The following is an 18,904-nucleotide window of genomic DNA, read 5'->3' as shown; positions in this document are numbered from 1 at the left end:
TGCTGGTAGTGGCAAAAGCACAATAGTAGCTAAGGTAGGAGGTGTTGAGCCTGCGTCATGGTCTGTCTACGGAACGCTTGGAAGGCTACCTTTTCTGGGAGTAGGTTAACCGTTTTTAAAGCCGGAGCATGAGGAACTGGTTTGGGCTTACATTGCCAAAACAGACTCCAGCAAATATGCCCTCCTCTTCTGAAGTTTCAAAAAATGCAAGCACTGCGTCGTCAAGTGCTGGCTCCTGGTCAGGAAGAACCCCTTTCCTTGTCTCCTGCACCCCCACCCAAAGTGAATGATGCAGCAGGCCACACTTAGTCCATGTAGCTCTTTCTATCATACCATGCATGGGTTATCACGTCAAATCGTGAATTCCCCAGTCCAAGATGAATCTGACATGGAGTGTGGGTGGCCAGGCAGGGCAGTGGGGTTAATCGGTACCGGGACGGTGTCTCCCTGGGATGTGTCACAGTGGTGGTGACCCGTTCCGTGGCCCTGGGCGTCCATGCAAAGGGGTGAATTACGTTTATAGGTGAATGATACGTGACGCCACCTGTGGTTTCTAAGTAGATTGACCAGCGCTGCAGTGGCGCTTCTCTGGGACAGAAGCTGTGGTGCAGCTAAGATGTAGAAGCCCTGCACACGTATGGCCATTGTCGCAGGGCACATGAAAGAGTTGGTAGATGGTGTGCAGTGCAGGATGTAGCAGAGCCGTGCGCCAGGCGCAGGAGAAAGAGGACAGACACAGTCGTGCAGTTCCTTTACCTGTACTTGGTAAGTGCTGTCCAGGACCCAGAGTATAGATGGAGAAGGAGTTGGTCAGCCTGGAAGCCAATTTGGAATTCTCTCTATGCAGATAGGTAGTGTGGTCTCCGTTCTAGCTCTTATCTGAGGTCCTCGCAGTGCTTCGTTCAATGAAGTTCCCCCTGTTGACTCTCTCTTGGAACTTTCTCGTATGGCAGGCAGCCGTAGCCTTTTCCTTCTGGCTCCCACACGTCGCTGCTGGGGCCTCCGAGCCTTAGTTGGGTACAGAGCATTTACAGCTGCTACTTCCTCCGGTTTCTGCTGCAGGAACGTCAGTGTCCCTACAAACTCGGAGACCGGAATCCGGACCATGCGCTCAAGCTAGGAGTGAGCCTTAACTCTGCTCATCCTCCAGCTCCCCTTCTCACGTCCACACACTTCCCCTTCCCTTCACAGACTGCCCTAACTTACCTCCTCCCGACCACAGACAGCAGGTCCTCAGCAGTCAGGTTCAGAGGTCTCCCTGCTGGCCTGGAGTGGGAAATGTGTTGTGTGTTGGTTTAACTGCTAGAGAGATCCTTCATTGCTCCCAAGCATGACATCACACTCCCAAGGAGGAAGGTAATGAAACTGTGGCGACCGTACTCCTGGGGGCGCCACAAGTGCACTGAGGCCCAGCCACTGCTAGATGATTCTGCTGGTACATTGACCCAGACCACTACATTCCCCTCGCACTCTACACAGCCTGAATGTGACCCAGATGAAACTCAGGTTACCCTTCCCATATACTGTACCACCTTACACTGTGACAAAAAAGAAGGTGCAGTTGAAAGTGCAGGTTTGGCCCACCCGCCGTCAGACACACCGCCGTACTATGAGGGGCGGCAGCAGGGCAGCACGGTGGCTCAGTGGTTAGCGCTGCAGCCTTGCAGCGCTGGGGTCCTGGGTTCGAATCCCACCAAGGACAACATCTGCAAGGAGTTTGTATGTTCTCCCCGTGTTTGCGTGGGTTTCCTCCGGGCACTCCGGTTTCCTCCCACACTCCAAAGACATACTGATAGGGAATTTAGATTGTGAGCCCCATCGGGGACAGTGATGAAAATGTGTGCAAACTGTAAAGCGCTGCGGAATATGTTAGCGCTATACAAAAATAAAGATTATTATTATTATTATTATTATGAGGGGCCCTGTGCCAGTGCCGTCGCCAACGAGTGGGCACCCCCTGCTTGCTCTGGATCACAGCACTTGCAAAGTTGAAATACTTACCTCTCCCTGCTCCACCGCCATGACGTCTTCCGCGTTTCCTGACAGTGATATTCTGATCAGAGCGCGCAATGACATCACGTCTGTACACCCAGACTAGTAGAGGGATTCCCTAGCAAGGAGACTTATTTAATTGTTTTCAATGTTGGGACAGCAATTTTTGGGGAGCACTATACTCTGGAGAATGATATATGGGGCCCACCATACACTGGAGCATTCCAAAGGTGGACATCAGACACTGGAGCAGCATTTACAGGGCCCATTATACACTAGAGCATTAGAAATGGGGCCCATTATATACAAAGCATTATTTGGGCCCATAAGACAGTGCAGCTTCATCCATGGGGACCAACATATACTGTAGCATTATGTGGAGCATCATATACTGTTTCAAACATTATATGGGACCAATGATTCTGTATGGTGAAATATATGGGCCTCATTACTCTGTATAGCGCACTATGCGGTGGCCATAATACTGTATGGAGTAAGATACTGTCCGTTTTTGGAGCTATTGGAGAATTTAAAATGGATATCAGTCATGAGATGTAAAAAGTGAAGTATTTTTCATTGTACTATACCGCTATTTCTCTGCCGTATCGGAGCATCATGAGTTGTGGTATGTGTTAAAGGGGCGCTCTTTGGCCCAGGGCACATGAAAACCTGGAGCCAGCCCTACCCCCCCCACAAATTTAGCCAAATAACCCCCATTTTTCAGTGCGTAACTAGTATTATGAAGTAAATTAAGGTGGAAAAGCTTCAGTAATAAGATTTGATGTTTTTGGCATTCAAAAGGGCACTGTAGGTGTGTTTCCTGGCCTCCACTCCCTGCTGACTTTGCTTCCCCATTGACTTGCATTGGGTTTCGTGTTTCAGTCGGCCTTCGACTTTTCACAAAAATCGTCCGATTTCGTTCGACCCGACATTTGCAAAAGTCGGGTTTCATGAAACCCGACTCGACCCAAAAAAAAGGCAAAGTCGCTCAACTCTACTGGTTCCCCTTTCAATGGAGGAGTGAGTCTATTGGATATCTAGGCATCAGACTTCCAGCAGATCCACATAAATTGTATTGCCTTAATTATGGACCCATTATTAATAAGGTTACTAGCCTCCTAAACTCCTGGAAACATTTAATTTTGTCTTTTACTGGGAAATGTCACTTAATTAAAATGATAATTTTTCCTAAATTATTATTTATTTCAAACATTACCACTTCTGTTATCAAAATCGGACATTAAAGGGGTTGTCCGGGCTTTTCACACAATCTCAGTGCATATCTGGGCTGCAGAATGTTGACAATAAGTAATTTACCTTCTGTGGCCAGTTTGCAGCGTTTCCAAGATATGATCTCTTGCTTCTATGAAAAACATCCGGGGGGGGTGTGCTCTGGCACTGAAATGAGAACTGGTCGTTTCCTCCTCACTAGTTTCACTTTCCATAGATCACTGTTCAGCATGTGTCTGGGGGAGGAGCAGCTGGGTGGTCCTGCTCTCTGCACTGAGGCTGCTAGAGGGCGAAGATTTGTTACTGTGTGAGGAGGGCTTGTTCATGTGGTCGGGGAGGGCCTGTTGCTATAGAGGGCATGTTTTTAGTAGAGTAGGAGGAAACGACCAGTTCTCATTTCAATGCCAGAACACACCCCCCCTGGACGTTTTTCTTAGAAGAGATCATATCTTGGAAACCCTGCAAACTTGCCACAGAAGGTAAATTACTTATTGTCAGCATTCTGCAGCCCAGATATGCACTGAGATTATGTGAAAAGCCCGGACAACCCCTTTAAACTTTTGAATAGGACATTTCGACAGTTTATATGGGGAGTGGGGGGTCGTTCAAGTATTGGGTTATGTAAATTACAACTCCCAAGATCTGAGGGAGGCATTAACTTCCCCGATATTGTCCGATATAACATAACGGCCAATTTACGATATGTAATAGATTGGATGTGGGGGACATCCCACTTCGCCAATACTCACCTAGAGGGGCAGATTTACCCACATATTTCATTAATGGCCTTGTTACATCTGACTAACGAGGAACTCCCTGATGAAATTAGAGATCATCCAATATTGTGGCAAACTATTCTGTCTTGGAGAAGAGGGAGGAAATTGTGTAATTTGAATGGTAGACTGTCACCTTTCCAGCCTTTTCTGGGTAACCTATTGTTTTTGAAAGGTAAACCACCAAAAATTTATAAAACTATGGCGGAACAAAAATGCGTTCTTGGGGTGGATCTATTAGACCATAGTTTCTCTATGATCACTTTTGACGAGGCAGTATCCCGTTATCCCATATTTGAAGGACGGCCGTTCTTATTCCTGCAAGCACGTTGTCTGGTTCTTAGGTTTATAGTTAGCAGACGGAGTGAGGGTTTGGGCGGTAAATTGGATATCCTTCTCAGAATGGGCAGGGCTCACTTGGTGTCAACTAGTACCATATACTCCACTCTGCGGAAGGAATAGTCTTGGGAGGCCAAAACCTCGGGTCCGGCGAGATGGGTACGGGACATGGAAGGTCTGGAGGTGGGAGATATATTAGAAGCTACTGCGACACAAAGGAAAGTTATTCCATATAATAGTTATACAGATATGACCATATTATTGCTACATAGGACTTATATTACCCCGTACGTCCAATCTAGAATGTCTCCCACAAATTCATATCAATGTGTAAAATGTGGTCTATACTGACATTTTCCATCATATGTAGGGTTGTCCAAAAATTCAAAAGTTATGGCGTGATATCCACTCTGAGTTGCAACAATTGAGTGGTTTTGAGTTCCCTGTTACCCCACAATGGGCTATTTTTAATATCCTAGAGGAGACCCAAAGAGTATTGCCAAAGCACACCAAAGCCATGTTAGTGATTTGGGCCTCAGCAGTAAGGAAAAGTATATTACATCAATGGTTACACCAAAATGTTCCGTCAAAATCGTTAATATTGACAAAAATTAATTTTCTGTTTAAAATGGACTGGTTGGAAACCTTGACCAACAAAGAAAAATTAACAGAGAAGTTCTTCACCAGATGGTCGTTTTTTGTTCCATCCTTGGATACAGAATCTAGGAACAGACTTAAGAAGCAATTTGAGTGCACCAGATGGTACCTGCTACAAAGCATCAGTGGACACGCACCAATTTAAGGAATCCTTTCAAATGATGACAATTGTAGGAAGGGGAGGGGGGGGGAAAGGTGGGATTTTGGCTTAATGTCATAAATATACTGTAACTGTCTGTACCTTTTCCTTGTTGTTAAAATAGTTAAATTAATAAAAATAGTTTTTTTTTCTAAAAAAAGAAAACTTTTCCCTGCATGTCAGCGGCTTCTATGTCAGACACGAATGCTGTGGAGCGGCAGGGAAAATTGTAAAAATATACATAGTGATGGTAAGGGTGGTGAGCAGGCCTCTAATAAAGTGGAAAACAGAAGCTGCGGAGACACCATCACGTGTTTCTCAACGCAAGCAATGACCAGCCAGGTCTTTGTCCGGGAAGGAACAACCACGGGAAGGGCAGTCTCCAATGAAGGAAACCACCTATGCCAAAACATGGTATCCATCCACATACAGCTGTTTCAGGGTATTGCCCCTCATCAGTGTGGAGTAGGAAACTGGCTGGTAGGAGCAATGCCTAGTAAAAAGACTATGAAGAGGAGGATGAATGAACTCATGGAGATCAACATCCGACACTGCGGAGACACCATCACGTGTTTCTCAACGCAGTGATTCTAGAGCACTGCCCCCATCCCTTATGGGAAATATGCAAAACATGCAAAACAGAAGCTGCGGAGACACCATCACGTGTTTCTCAACGCAAGCAATGACCAGCCAGGTCTTTGTCCGGGAAGGAACAACCACGGGAAGGGCAGTCTCCAATGAAGAAAACCACCTATGCCAAAACATGGTATCCATCCACATACAGCTGTTTCGGGGTATTGCCCCTCATCAGTGTGGAGTAGGAAACTGGCTGGTAGGAGCAATGCCTAGTAAAAAGACTATGAAGAGGAGGATGAATGAACTCATGGAGATCAACATCCGACACTGCGGAGACACCATCACGTGTTTCTCAACGCAGTGATTCTAGAGCACTGCCCCCATCCCTTATGGGAAATATGCAAAACATGCAAAACAGAAGCTGCGGAGACACCATCACGTGTTTCTCAACGCAAGCAATGACCAGCCAGGTCTTTGTCCGGGAAGGAACAACCACGGGAAGGGCAGTCTCCAATGAAGGAAACCACCTATGCCAAAACATGGAGACTGCCCTTCCCGTGGTTGTTCCTTCCCGGACAAAGACCTGGCTGGTCATTGCTTGCGTTGAGAAACACGTGATGGTGTCTCCGCAGCTTCTGTTTTGCATGTTTTGCATATTTCCCATAAGGGATGGGGGCAGTGCTCTAGAATCACTGCGTTGAGAAACACGTGATGGTGTCTCCGCAGTGTCGGATGTTGATCTCCATGAGTTCATTCATCCTCTTCTTCATAGTCTTTTTACTAGGCATTGCTCCTACCAGCCAGTTTCCTACTCCACACTGATGAGGGGCAATACCCTGAAACAGCTGTATGTGGATGGATACCATGTTTTGGCATAGGTGGTTTCCTTCATTGGAGACTGCCCTTCCCGTGGTTGTTCCTTCCCGGACAAAGACCTGGCTGGTCATTGCTTGCGTTGAGAAACACGTGATGGTGTCTCCGCAGCTTCTGTTTTGCATGTTTTGCATATTTCCCATAAGGGATGGGGGCAGTGCTCTAGAATCACTGCGTTGAGAAACACGTGATGGTGTCTCCGCAGTGTCGGATGTTGATCTCCATGAGTTCATTCATCCTCCTCTAATAAAGTGGAGTGATGTCCCCAGGAGCTGTGTGTATGGTAACACTTCATTGTCTCTTTCCTCACTAACTAGTTAGGTCTTGGAAGTTATGGCAGGAACGCCATAGTGAGGCGAGAGACCAATAAGTGCTATCATATCACGGCTCCTGGGGACATCACTGCACTATAATACAACAGGAGGTGCTGCGGGTGGTGGCTTAAAAAAAGGGAGTAGAACGCGAGGAGCCAAAGCGTGCATGCACAGTCGCACATACGCTAGCAACATTCAGACGCTGTTCACTCTGGGAAGTGAGCACTGTCAATCAAAGCGGGGGAAGGGCCCAATATACAAATGAGGCGTAACAGTGCACCAAAGGCTCTTCATTTGCATATGAATTAAAATATATCTTCTCAGGCACTGTTACAGGAACAGGTCCAGGGATAGTAAGTTTGCTATAGGGGCCAAGTCCCCTACACCACTGTATAGCTTATTTAAAATGAATTTTGGGGGGTAGCAGACTCCCTTCAATGTTTTCTTTTTAAACATCTTTTTATTGGGTTATATAATACAAATAAACAATAGTGTAAAGTTACATAACAGGGTGTGCATTTTTTCCAATATAATGTTGTCAGAAGTTATTTCATTAGGTCGTCACATAGTACATGGTATGATTAATCACAGTAGAAGTTATAATTTCTCATTCAACAACAGTTCATCATCATTTTCCTACTGCTTTATAACGAAGGAGTCTAATCCAGTGTGTACACACCTATAGATCTTAAATTATAACATTGACACATAGAGATATATAGAGAAAGTAGGGAAAGAAACACCAGAAGAAAGGGTGGGGCAAGGGGAATCTTCCATGTAAAAGTGGATAGTGGTACCGGCAGTAAGTGCCTTACAGCTTCATGAGACCTATGTAACAAGCATTAACCTCTGATGAAAGCTTGTTAGGTTTTAGGGTGGATGCACGACCATCATTCAGTCGCTGTGTGGGACTGCTGACCTACTACCTTTAAATATTTATCCGATTCCCTGTACAGTACCCATGGCTCCCATGCTACCCCAAACCTGTCTTTTGAGAAGTTTGTGAAAGCTCCAATTTCCTCTACATAATAAAGCTGGTCGACTTTTTGGAGCCAATCAACAACATTTGGGCTACTCAGAGCGCCATTTTGTGGGAATAATTAATTTGGCTGCTGCTAATAAAAATAGGAGTAGTGTTTTGTACTTGGCCTGTGAGATGTCGCTAGAGCAGTTCAGAAAGATGAAGCTCAGCCGTGGGGGTTTCAAAAGTTTGCACAACTAGGTTATAATTTTCAGAACATCATCCCAAATGGTCTAATCTTATCACATGACCACCAAATGTGCAGGTACACCCCTTTGTCTCTATTACATCTCCAACAGGTTGGGGGTATATTGGGGTACCATGTGTGAGTTACCACTGGGGTGGTATACCATCTTGTGACACTCTTATATGAGTTTTCTTGAACTCTTACACAGTTAGATGGCCCGAATGAATTTTTATAAATGCACTCAACCTCCCAGTCCTGCAGCTTGATTCCAAGTTCTTTCTCCCTGCTAATATATAGGCAAGTTTAATAGGTACTGAGTCTGACAAAAGGGTCTGGTATAATTTTGCTAATACTCCTTTGGCTTGTTTATGTTGTGTTAGTAAGGTTTCGAAAGTCGATAATTCCTTAAATGGGATACCAGCTTGTAAATATGATCAAATAGCTTTTTTAAGTCTATTATAGTGGAGAAAATTAATATGCTGTTTTGGGAATTTAGTCTGTAATTCTGGTAACGGAAGCAGTGTACCCTCTGCGAGTATACTGTCTATGCCCTCTTTAATCGAGTGCAAGGAGTCTTGTGGATTTAATTTTTGTTTGGTCTAAGTACAACCCTGGTAAGTCCATCACCCTGGCCAGAGGAGACAGAAGTGGCATTGATAAGTTGGAGTTTCTGGCCCAGGTGTGTACCACATTCCTAGTCATAGTGTTATATATCTCCAATTTGTGGATAAAATCTTTGGGAGCATGAAGTATGGTAGCAATCGGGACAGGTACTGAATCATTTGCTATCTTTGTCCATAGCTTTTGTTTAAGATTCCTTACCCAATCTACTATCAAAGACAGTGTCGCTGCTGTGTGATATTTCTGTGGATCGGGAGCGCTCATACCCCTTTTTGTCCTAGGGAGTGAAAGTATTTTATAGTTAAGTGTAGATCTCGAGCCACTCCATATGTACTTCCCAAAGATGGAGCGTATTCTCTGAAAAAATGTGATAGGCACCTTGATAGGGAGCATTCTTGATACATGGCTGAATTTGGGGAGTATGAAACTTTTTAGCAGATTTTTATGACCTATCCAGGAGACAAAAGGTGCCCTCCACGACTTATTCAGTTCTAACATAGTGTTGATCAGAGGGGCACAGTTAAGTGAGAATAATGAATGCCAATGTGGGCTCAATTTGATTCCCAAGTATTTAATGAAGCTCGAGTTCCACTTAATTGGGAATCTGGATTTGACATCTTGAAGAGTCGAATTCTGGACATTCATACTCACAGCCTCCGATTTATCTAGATTTATTTTAAAATTTGATATGCCTCCAAATTTTTCAAACAGTTCCAGAACTGCAGGGATTTCTTTGTTAGGATTTGTCAATAATAATAACAATAATAATAATAATAATAATAATAATAATAATAATAAGTCATCTGTGAAAGCTGCTACAATATGGGATATTCCAGCTAATCTAACCTCTTCTATGTCTGGGTGTTGTCTAAGGGTACCGTTACACCTAGCGATGCACCAGCAATCCCGACCAGCGCTATGACGCGGTCAGGATCGCTGGTGCATCGCTAGGTGGTCGCTAGTGAGCTGCCACACAGGCAGATCTCACCAGCGACATCGCTGGGGACGGGGATCGCTACTTACCTGTCAGACGCGGCGATCCTGCGTCCTCCCGCCCGGCTCCACGCGTCGCTGGTCAGCGCCACAGGAAGCGCCGCAGGAGGGTGACCGACGAGGAATGGTCCAGGAGCTTCTCGCGCGATCAGCGATAACCAACGGGGGAGCCGGTCGGAGGTAAGTATCACATGCAGCGATATCGCTAGCAATATCGCTGCAACGTCACAAAATCGGTGACTTTACTGCGATATTGCTAGCGATATCGCAGTGTGTAACGGGGGCTTAAGGTTTTGAATCAGAGTTTCAATAGTTAAAATAAACAGGGTCGGCGAGAGCGGGCAACCTTGACGGGTGCCGTTATTAATTACAAAGGGGGTGGACAAGTCTCCATTTATCCTTATCCTGGCAGTTGGGTATGTGTACATTTGAAAAATGGCATTGATTAACAGTGGAGGAAACCCAAATTTCTCCAGGGTCTCTTGCATAAAAGTCCAGTCCACGCTGTCGAATGCCTTTTCCGCATCTGTTCCCATCAACACCAATGGTTTGTGATGGATTTTAGCATGTTGCATCAGGTATAAGACCCTTAGAGTGTTATCCCTACCTTCTCTGCACCCGACAAACCCCACTTGTTCCGGTGAGATTAATGTGTCTAATACCAGACCTATTCTTTTAGCAATCATTTTTGCAAACAATTTAAGATCGTTATTCAATAAAGAGATTGGTCTGTAATTGCTGCATATTTCCGAGTCTTTGCCCTCCTTACTCTCTTCAATGTTTTACTTGGGAAATCCCTGTAATCAACCACTGCAGTTAAAACTTTTTCCACCATATTTAAATAAAGAAATGAAATGTTATTCACTGTGGAAAAAATGTGTCTAAAGTCGATAAAGAACAACAATCCTGCACTGTATCACTGAATAAAATAAAAGTAAAAGCAATATAGTACTTCAGGCCTCATACACACCTTTATTATCTGGTTATTTTTCACATAGTGCAGAGTGTTCGCTCTATTCCCTCCGGCGACCACTGGTGGGTAAGCAAGAATTTCAGCACCCCGGATTCGACACTCAAAATCAAACTGTTAAGGAATAAAATATAGTGATAATAATGTAATAAAAAAACCATGTCTTTAGTGAGACTCTTAGCTCAAGAAGCTAACGTTTCACATGTTGAATATGGCAATTCATGTTTTACAGTCGTCTCGACAACACAGAGAATGAGAAGAAACATTTAAGGGGTTGTTTCTATAGGGCAATTCCAGTCCATACGCACGGTTAGATCATGGTCACATTACAAGATTTTATTCACAGATATTACATTAGACCCCTAAGTTTTTCTCCTCAATGTGACCACAAGGGAGATGGGCAAGAGCTCCCCCACAGCTAACTGCTGGATGTTTGATTGCTTGTTGCTGGAGGAACACTTCGCTCCTCCCTCTGGACAGGAGTATTGCAACCAGGTGTGTGCTGTGCGTCAAATTGAATATGTAACTGCTACTCTAAATGTCAGAATACACCTATCAGAAGCAGTGTGGGTTCTGTGGGATTATTAATGGGAGCAGCAAAATGCACACTTTCAGTTTCTATCTTCCTTAGCTTTTTTTCCCTTCCCTACCTTTCCCTAAAGGTACTGTCACACTTAGAGATGTACCAGCGATCCCGACCAGCGATATGACGCGGTCAGGATCGCTGGTACATCGCTAAGTGGTCGCTAGTGAGCTGCCACACAGGCAGATCTCACCAGCGACATCGCAGGGGTCGGGGGTCGCTACTTACCTGTCAGACGAGGCGATGAAGACGTCCTCCCGCCCGCGTCCACGCGTCGCTCGTCGTCACAGCAGGAAGCCCCAGCAGGAAGCTGACGACGAGAAACAGTCCAGGACGTTCTCACGCGATCAGCGATAACCAGCGGGGGAGTGGTCGGTGGTAAGTATCAGACATAGCGATATCGCTAGCGATATCGCTATAACGTCACAAAAACCAGTGACGTTATAGCGATATTGCTAGCGATATCGCTTAGTGTGACAGGTCCTTTAGTGTCTTTGTCTTTTGTCACTCCTGTCAAATCTGATGTTGTAAATCTATGAGGAATTTCAAGTATATTCTTGTGGGTATTCTCGGATGGTATTCATTTCCAGCTAAGATATGTATCAGATCTTTGTGAATCCCTTATCATCTTTCCATATGAGTGTAGTAACCCTTTTATATGCATATATTCACTTATATTTGGGTAGTGTGATGGAACTGTATGCTATTTATTTGTGCCTTGGGTCTTTGTCCTGCATGCTTTAAAATAGCTGGGTTATAAGCAGAAACACCACATATTGGACATATCACTATTAACCCCTTTACCCCCAAGGGTGGTTTGCACGTTAATGACCGGGCCAATTTTAACAATTCTGACCACTGTCCATTTATGAGGTAATAACTCTGGAACGCTTCAACGAATCTTGGCAATTCTTAGAATGTTTTTCATGACATATTGTACTTCACGTTAATGGTAAAATTTCTTCGATATAACTTGCGTTTATTTGTGTAAAAAAAGGAAATATGGCGAAAATTTGGAAAATTTTGCAATTTCCAAACTTTGAATTTTTATGCCCTTAAAACAGAGACATATGTCACACAAATTTGTAAATAAATAACATTTCACACATGTCTACTTTACATCTGCACAATTTTGGAAGCAATTTTTTTTTTTTGTTAGGAAGTTATAAGGGTTAAAAGTTGACCAGCGATTTCTCATTTTTACAACAGAGTTTACAAATCCATTTTTTTAGGGACCACCTCACATTTGAAGTCACTTTGAGGGGTCTATATGGCAGAAAATACCCCAAAGTGACACCATTGTAAACTGCACCCCTCATGCTGATCAAACCCACATTCAAAAAGTTTATTAACCCTTTAGGTGTTTCACAGGAGTAGAAGAAACGTGGAAGGAAAAAATGAACATTTAACTATTTAGTCACAAAAATGATCTTTTAGCATCAATTATTTTTATTTTCCCAAGGGGAAAAGGAGGAAATTGACTCCAAAAGTTATTGTGCAATTTGTTCTGAGTACGCTGATACCCCATATGTGGGGGGGGGACCACTGTTTGGGTACACGGCAGGGCTCGGAAGGGAAGGAGCGCCGTTTGACTTTTTCAAACTAAAATTGGCTGGAATTGAGACCGGACGCCATGTCGCATTTAGGGAGCCCCTGATATGCCTAAACAGTGGAAACCCCCCACAAGTGACCCAATTTTGGAAAACTAGACCCTCTAATGAACTTATCTAGATGTGTGGTGAGCACTTTTTAACCCCCAAGTGATTCACAGAAGCTTACAACGGAGAGCCGTAAAAAATCATACTTTTTTCAGAAAATGATCGTTTCGCCCCCAATTTTCACAAAGGTAACAGGAGAAATTGGACCCCAAAAGTTGTTGTCCAATTTGTACAGAATACGCTGATACCTCATATGTGGGGGGGATCACTGTTTTGGCACACGGTAGGGCTCAGAAAGGAAGGAGCGCCGTGTGACTTTTTCAAACTAAAATTGGCTGGAATTGAGATTGGATGCCATGTCACGTTTAGCTAGAACCTGATGTGCCTAAATAATGGAAACCCCCCACAAGTGACCCTGTTTTGGAAACTAGACCCCCTAAAGAACTTATCTAGAAGTATGGTGAACACTTTTAACCCCCAAGTGTTTCGCTAAAGTTTATAATGTCTGGGTGTGAAAAAAAAAATATTTTTTTTTCGACAAAACTGATTTTTTTATAGTCCCCAATTTTTTATTTTCCCAAGGGTAACAGTAGAAATTAGACCCCAAAAGTTGTTGTCCAAATTGTCCTGAGAACACTGATACCCCATATGTGGGGGGGGGGGGCACTGTTTGGGTACACGGTACGGCTCGGAAAGAAAGGAGTGCCGTTTGAGTTTTTAAAACTAAAATTGGCTGGAATTGAGATTGGACGCCATGTCGCGTTTTGAGAGCCCCCGATGTGCTTAAACAGTGGAAACCCCCCACAAGTGACCCCATTTTGGAAACTAGACCCCCTAAGGAACTTATCTAGAAGTGTGGTGAGCACTATGAATCCCAAGTGTTTTGTTAAAGTTTCTAATGCCGGGCGTGAAAATATAAAATCCTATTTTTTTTCTCACAAAAATGATCTTTTAGTCCCCGATTTTTAATTTTCCCAAGGGTAACAGGAGAAATTGGACCCAAAAGTTGTTGTCCAATTTGTCATGAGTACGCTGGTACCCCACATGTGGGAGAAAACTAGAAAACTACTGTTTGGACACATGTTGGGGCTCGAAAGGGAAGTAGTTACGTTTTGGAATGCAGACTTTGATTGAATGGTCTGCGGACATCACATCCCGTGTGCAGAGCCCCTGATCTGTCTAAACATTAAAAAAAAACCACAAGTGACATCATTTTGGATACTAGACCTCCAAGGAACAAATCTAGATGTGCCCTTTTTGGAACTAATCTACTGTTTCCTGTAAAGTAAATTAGTAGTGCATGGAGGTGTGGTACAATTTGAAGCAATCCTTCATACACAGGCCAGGTTTTTCGGGGCAGGTGTCGCATTGATAAATGGTGTCCTTGCATTTTACCCTTTTGTAACACACTCGGCACCTTTTTTGAGGGTTACCTTTTCTTCCAGTTGGCAGACCACCCCCGGAAAATGCAGACCTGGTAAGATACAAGCAGCTTTAGTTCCAGAAGTACTGGGGCCCGCTCCTTCCGGAGTGCCAAATATCAGGGCCTTAACCACTACCTCCTGGAACTGAAGGTACAACGTATCGGTGTGGCGTGCACATCGTGACAGCAGGAAAGCGTTGAGCATTGCCATTTGTACGATGTGAACGGCCAGCTTTTTGTACCACACCTTGACCTTTCTCAAAGCATTGTACGGTTGGAGGAGTTGATCGGAGAAATCAACGCCCCCCATGTTTTTGTTGTACCCTAGTACACAGGTCGGTTTGCTGACCTGGGTAGAGGTACCCCGTACAGTGCTGAGGGCGCTGCCATCACCGTGTATGGTGGTTAAGAGAAGGACATGCCTCTTGTCCTTGACCACCAGCATGTGATCGCTACATTGGGCTCTGCTGTCACCCCTTCTGAGCATCTGCCCAAGTAGCATTTTTGGGAGGCCTCTCAGATTTTTGCGAACAGTACCGCAGGCTACGGTACCACGCGCAGAGAGGGATTTGTAGAATGGGATGCTGGTGTAAAAGTTATCGGTGTAGAGGTGATAACCTTTATACAGCAGTGGGTGCACCAAATCCCACACAATTTTCCCACTCACTCCCAGGACAGGGGACACTCAGGGGGGTTCAATCCTGGTGTCTTTCCCTTCGTATTCTCTAAACCTGTGGGTGTCCCCTGAGGTACTCTCACACAGTTTGTAGAGTTTAATTCCGTACCTGGCCATCTTGCTGATGGAATCTAGGCAGATGTACACTTCAGCAAACTTTTTTTTGTTTTTGTTGAACTGTTCGATGACCGGCCGAACTTGGAAAAGATGGTCAAAGTTGGGGTCCATCTCGTGCGGGACACTGTGCATTATCAGTATAATGCAGGAATTTGTGGATGGCCTAAAAACGCGTTCGTGCCATGACCATTCGGAACACTGGAGTGCTATAAAAAATATCACCACTCCAACATTGCCGAAGTTCTGGCTTCTTCAGGATCCCCATATGAAGGACCAGGCCCCAAAACTGCGTCATTTCAACTGCGTCTACAGGATACCAGTTAGAAAATGATGAACGTGGGTTTTGTTCCAAAAATTGACGAGCGTACAAATTAGTTTGCTCCACCATGAAGTTAACAAAATCCTCAGAGAAAAAGACTTAAAAAGTCTATTTCTGTGAGGCTGGTGGTATCAAACGTGATTCCTGATTCTGTCACAAAATCAGGAATCAGTGGCTCATAATTTTCGGGGGGGCGAGGTCCATACGGGGTCCGCAATGGGGTGCGCTGGTTCAGCTGCGGGAATGGTGAGCGCTGCCTCATCTTCTGTCCTGGGGCGTCTGCGTGGCGGTTCTGCAGGACCCGAGGAGGCAGATGAGGAGGAAGAAGAGAATGAAGAATCGTTAAAGTATAGAAATGTGGAATCCTCTTCCTCGCTATCAGTGGCGGAGGAAAGGAAAGAATATGCCTCCTCCAATGAATAGCTCTGTTGGCACGAACGTGATGAGAGGGCCATTTTTTTTGTGAGTATGGTGCTTGGGTGTACTTTATTAATAACTGTATGTGTTGGCGGATAGTGATTGGTGTAAACTATTCTGAAAAGAAAAAGCTAAAAGAAAAATAGCAAATAGGGAGAAAAAAATGCCTGTGGAAAAAAAAAGTCTAAAACAGCAGGCCCTAGCTGTGATAAGTGAACTGTGTCACTTATCAAAATTCGGCGCCTGCTGAATGTGTGCATGGAGATGGTGAAAATAAAAGTGTCTAAAACAGCAGGCTCTAGCTCTGATAAATGAACTGTTTCACTTATCAAAGTTCGGCGGCAACTGTATGTGCGCATGGGGGTGGCGCAAAGGGGGGGAACATCAGGCATGAGCTCTGATAGGTGAACTGCATCACTTATCAAAGTTTGGTGGCTGCGGCGGGATGTGTGTAAAAGAGCTGGCGCAAAGGGGCTGAGAAAAAAAGGGAGCACAAGTGTTGATCGGTGAACTGCGTCACCAATCAACGCACGGCGGCTGCGCAAAGGGGAGTGGAGGGGGGTAGAAAGAGGGGGGGAAGGGGGGATTGGGGTGGATGAAGAGAGATTGGGCAGGGATCAGAGATCAACAGATAGGGTTGCAGTCAGGTGGGGCAAAGGAGGTGAAAAATATGGAAAACGTCAGGCACAAGCTCTGATAAGTGAACTGCGTCACTTATCAAAGTTTGGCGGCTGCGGGATGTGTGTACAGAGTTGGTGCAAAGGGGGCAGAGAAAAAAAAGCGAGCACGAGTGTTGATCGGTGAACTGCGTTACCAATCAACGCTCGGCGGCTGCGCAAAGGGGGGTGGAGGGGGGTAAAAAGAGGGGGAAGGGGGGATTGGGTTGGATGAAGAGAGATCGGGCAGGGATCAACAGTTAGGGTTGTAGTTAGGTGGCGCAAAAGGGGGAGAAAAAATGGAAGATGCACAAACAGGCGTGGAGAGGGTAAAAAGAGGGGGAAATAATAGGGGGATGGGGGGATGAAGAGAGATTGATCAGGGATCAAAACTTACAGATGTAGTCTCTCTTCTTTCTTTTTTCTTCAGCAGGGATTGTGGTGTCACAGGCTGCTGTGGCACCACAAAGCCCAGCACAACAGGAGATCCAGCAGTATGACAGCTCTGTAGGGAATCCTCAGCTAGCGTGAGGACCCCTGAAGAGTAGTCAGACAGGTCACAGGCAGGTGACAGGTCACAGAGGGGTCATACCGCTGCTGTGACCTGTCATTGGTGGGACTGTATGATCACATCGATCCCACCAATCACTGCTGGCCCTGGTGACCATCGCAACTGCCTAGGATCGCTCCGAATCTAGGCAGGTCACAGCCTGGTCACCAGCAGGGCACAGAGCGGTCACAGCGCGACCGCAGCTGTGCCCTGTGATTGGCACAATTGACGATGACACCGATCGCGCCAATCAGCTCCTGCAGTCCCTACTGGGCCTGTCCTAGGCTCCGGCATAGGATCGGTGCTATTACAGCACCGATCCAAGCAGGTACCGGAAGGGCACAGCACGGTAATACCGCTGCTGTGCCTTGCGATTGGCGCAATTGTTGCGATCGCGCCAATTCGGGGGGGGGGTACATCGGTTTGGCTGAAACAATGAGAAAGGCTGAGATTGGCTGTTCAGAATGGAACAGCCAATCACAGCGCTCGGGAGGCTGGGATCATTGACCGGGATGCCGACACCATCTTCCCTAAGGTGAGGTGGCATCGGAATTTGAATGTGATCACCGTCGCGGTATCGCATTACAGGGCATGACGTACTATCCCGTCCATGGTCATACGGGCCCGGGTCACCTGGATGGGATAGTACGTCAGATGTCAGAAAGGGGTTAAGGGGAATTTGTAAGCAGTTTTTTGCTGTATAATCTGAGAGCAGCATTATGTAGGGGCAGAGACCCCGATTACAGGGATGTATTACTTACTCGTCTGCTTACTTCAATAAAATCAGTGTTTAACAACAGGAGATTATTACTAGAGGACCAGTTGTCTTGTGCCATGTAGTCCTCCTGTTCTGTATAAACCTGACCCACTGATCAATAGCTTTCTGCAAATCAGTGGTGTGGGCGGGGTTATACAGAGCTCAACATTCTAAGCACTACTAGATCTGCAGTAGAGAAAACAGGGATTTTATTAAAATGTCATTAAGCAGACGAGTAAGTAATCACAGTAGAAATGCAATAAAGTCACAGTTTTGCAGGATATAGTTCTCACCTTGGCATATAATAAAGCTTCATCCACATGAGCCTTACTCCAATGCATAGTCTCTATGAAAGCCTAAAAGGCAAAAGCCAAAAAAAGAATGTAACGTACATACAACATGTAATGCACAGAAATTATTTTCACTCAATAAAACATTAAAAGAGGGGCCATTTCCTTTTATTTGCTCTTGAACACTAACCCTCAGATACCCCAGCCACTAACTCATAAACCAAAAAGTTGCAAGTAACTTAAAATGATACCAATAAAAGTACACCTCATTATGCAAAAGCAAGCCCTTATACTGCAATGTAAACATAAATCTGAAAAAGGTCTCAGAATATGACAAAAGATTTTTGTCTAAAAATTATTTTCTAGTCGAGTTTAAGTTAAACATTACTTGAATATAATATTAATATAGACCTGCAGAATTAAATTAAAATGTCGATACTGCAGATAACCTATATAAAAAATAAAATAGAAAAAACAATTCTCAATTTAGTTTTATTTGTTTTTGCCTCTCACAAAAATAAATTCATAAAAAATTATCGAAAAAGGCGCATGCACCTAAAAATGGCACCAATAAAAACTGTGACCCACATAATAAAGATAACACGTTAATTATACCTAATAATGAATTTTGTTAAAATAAAATAAAATCTAGAATTTCTGGTTTTATTGATCATTTTGCACCCCAAAGAGTGATAAAAAGAAATGGCCTTTAACACAAAAATGGTACAATTGAAAATAACAGGCTGTCACGCAAAAAAGAAGTCCTCAGACAG

General features: G+C 44.6%; 1 protein-coding gene across 9 annotated transcripts in view; it reads right to left on the bottom strand.

The window, feature by feature from the left end:
• XPNPEP3 (X-prolyl aminopeptidase 3) overlaps nucleotides 1-18,904 on the bottom strand; it is a 474,091-nt gene that overhangs the window by 266,322 nt on the left and 188,865 nt on the right. For all 9 annotated transcript variants that reach the window (XR_012226445.1, XM_073558042.1, XM_073558039.1 and 6 more), the window contains 2 exons: nucleotides 18,135-18,197; nucleotides 10,686-10,799 (listed from right to left, as the gene is read on the bottom strand). Coding sequence is in view for 8 of the 9 variants with exons in the window: in XM_073558042.1 (XP_073414143.1) it covers nucleotides 10,686-10,799; nucleotides 18,135-18,197 (177 nt within the window). In the remaining variant the exon portion in view is untranslated. The remainder of the gene's footprint in view (nucleotides 1-10,685; nucleotides 10,800-18,134; nucleotides 18,198-18,904) is intronic.

This window comes from Dendrobates tinctorius, unplaced genomic scaffold (assembly GCF_039654945.1).
Source record: "Dendrobates tinctorius isolate UK_male_01 unplaced genomic scaffold, ASM3965494v1 ptg000012l, whole genome shotgun sequence".
Taxonomy (NCBI): domain Eukaryota; kingdom Metazoa; phylum Chordata; class Amphibia; order Anura; family Dendrobatidae; genus Dendrobates; species Dendrobates tinctorius.
The sequence above is the reverse complement of the archived record's forward strand: the minus strand, read 5'-3'. Positions and strand labels throughout refer to the sequence as shown.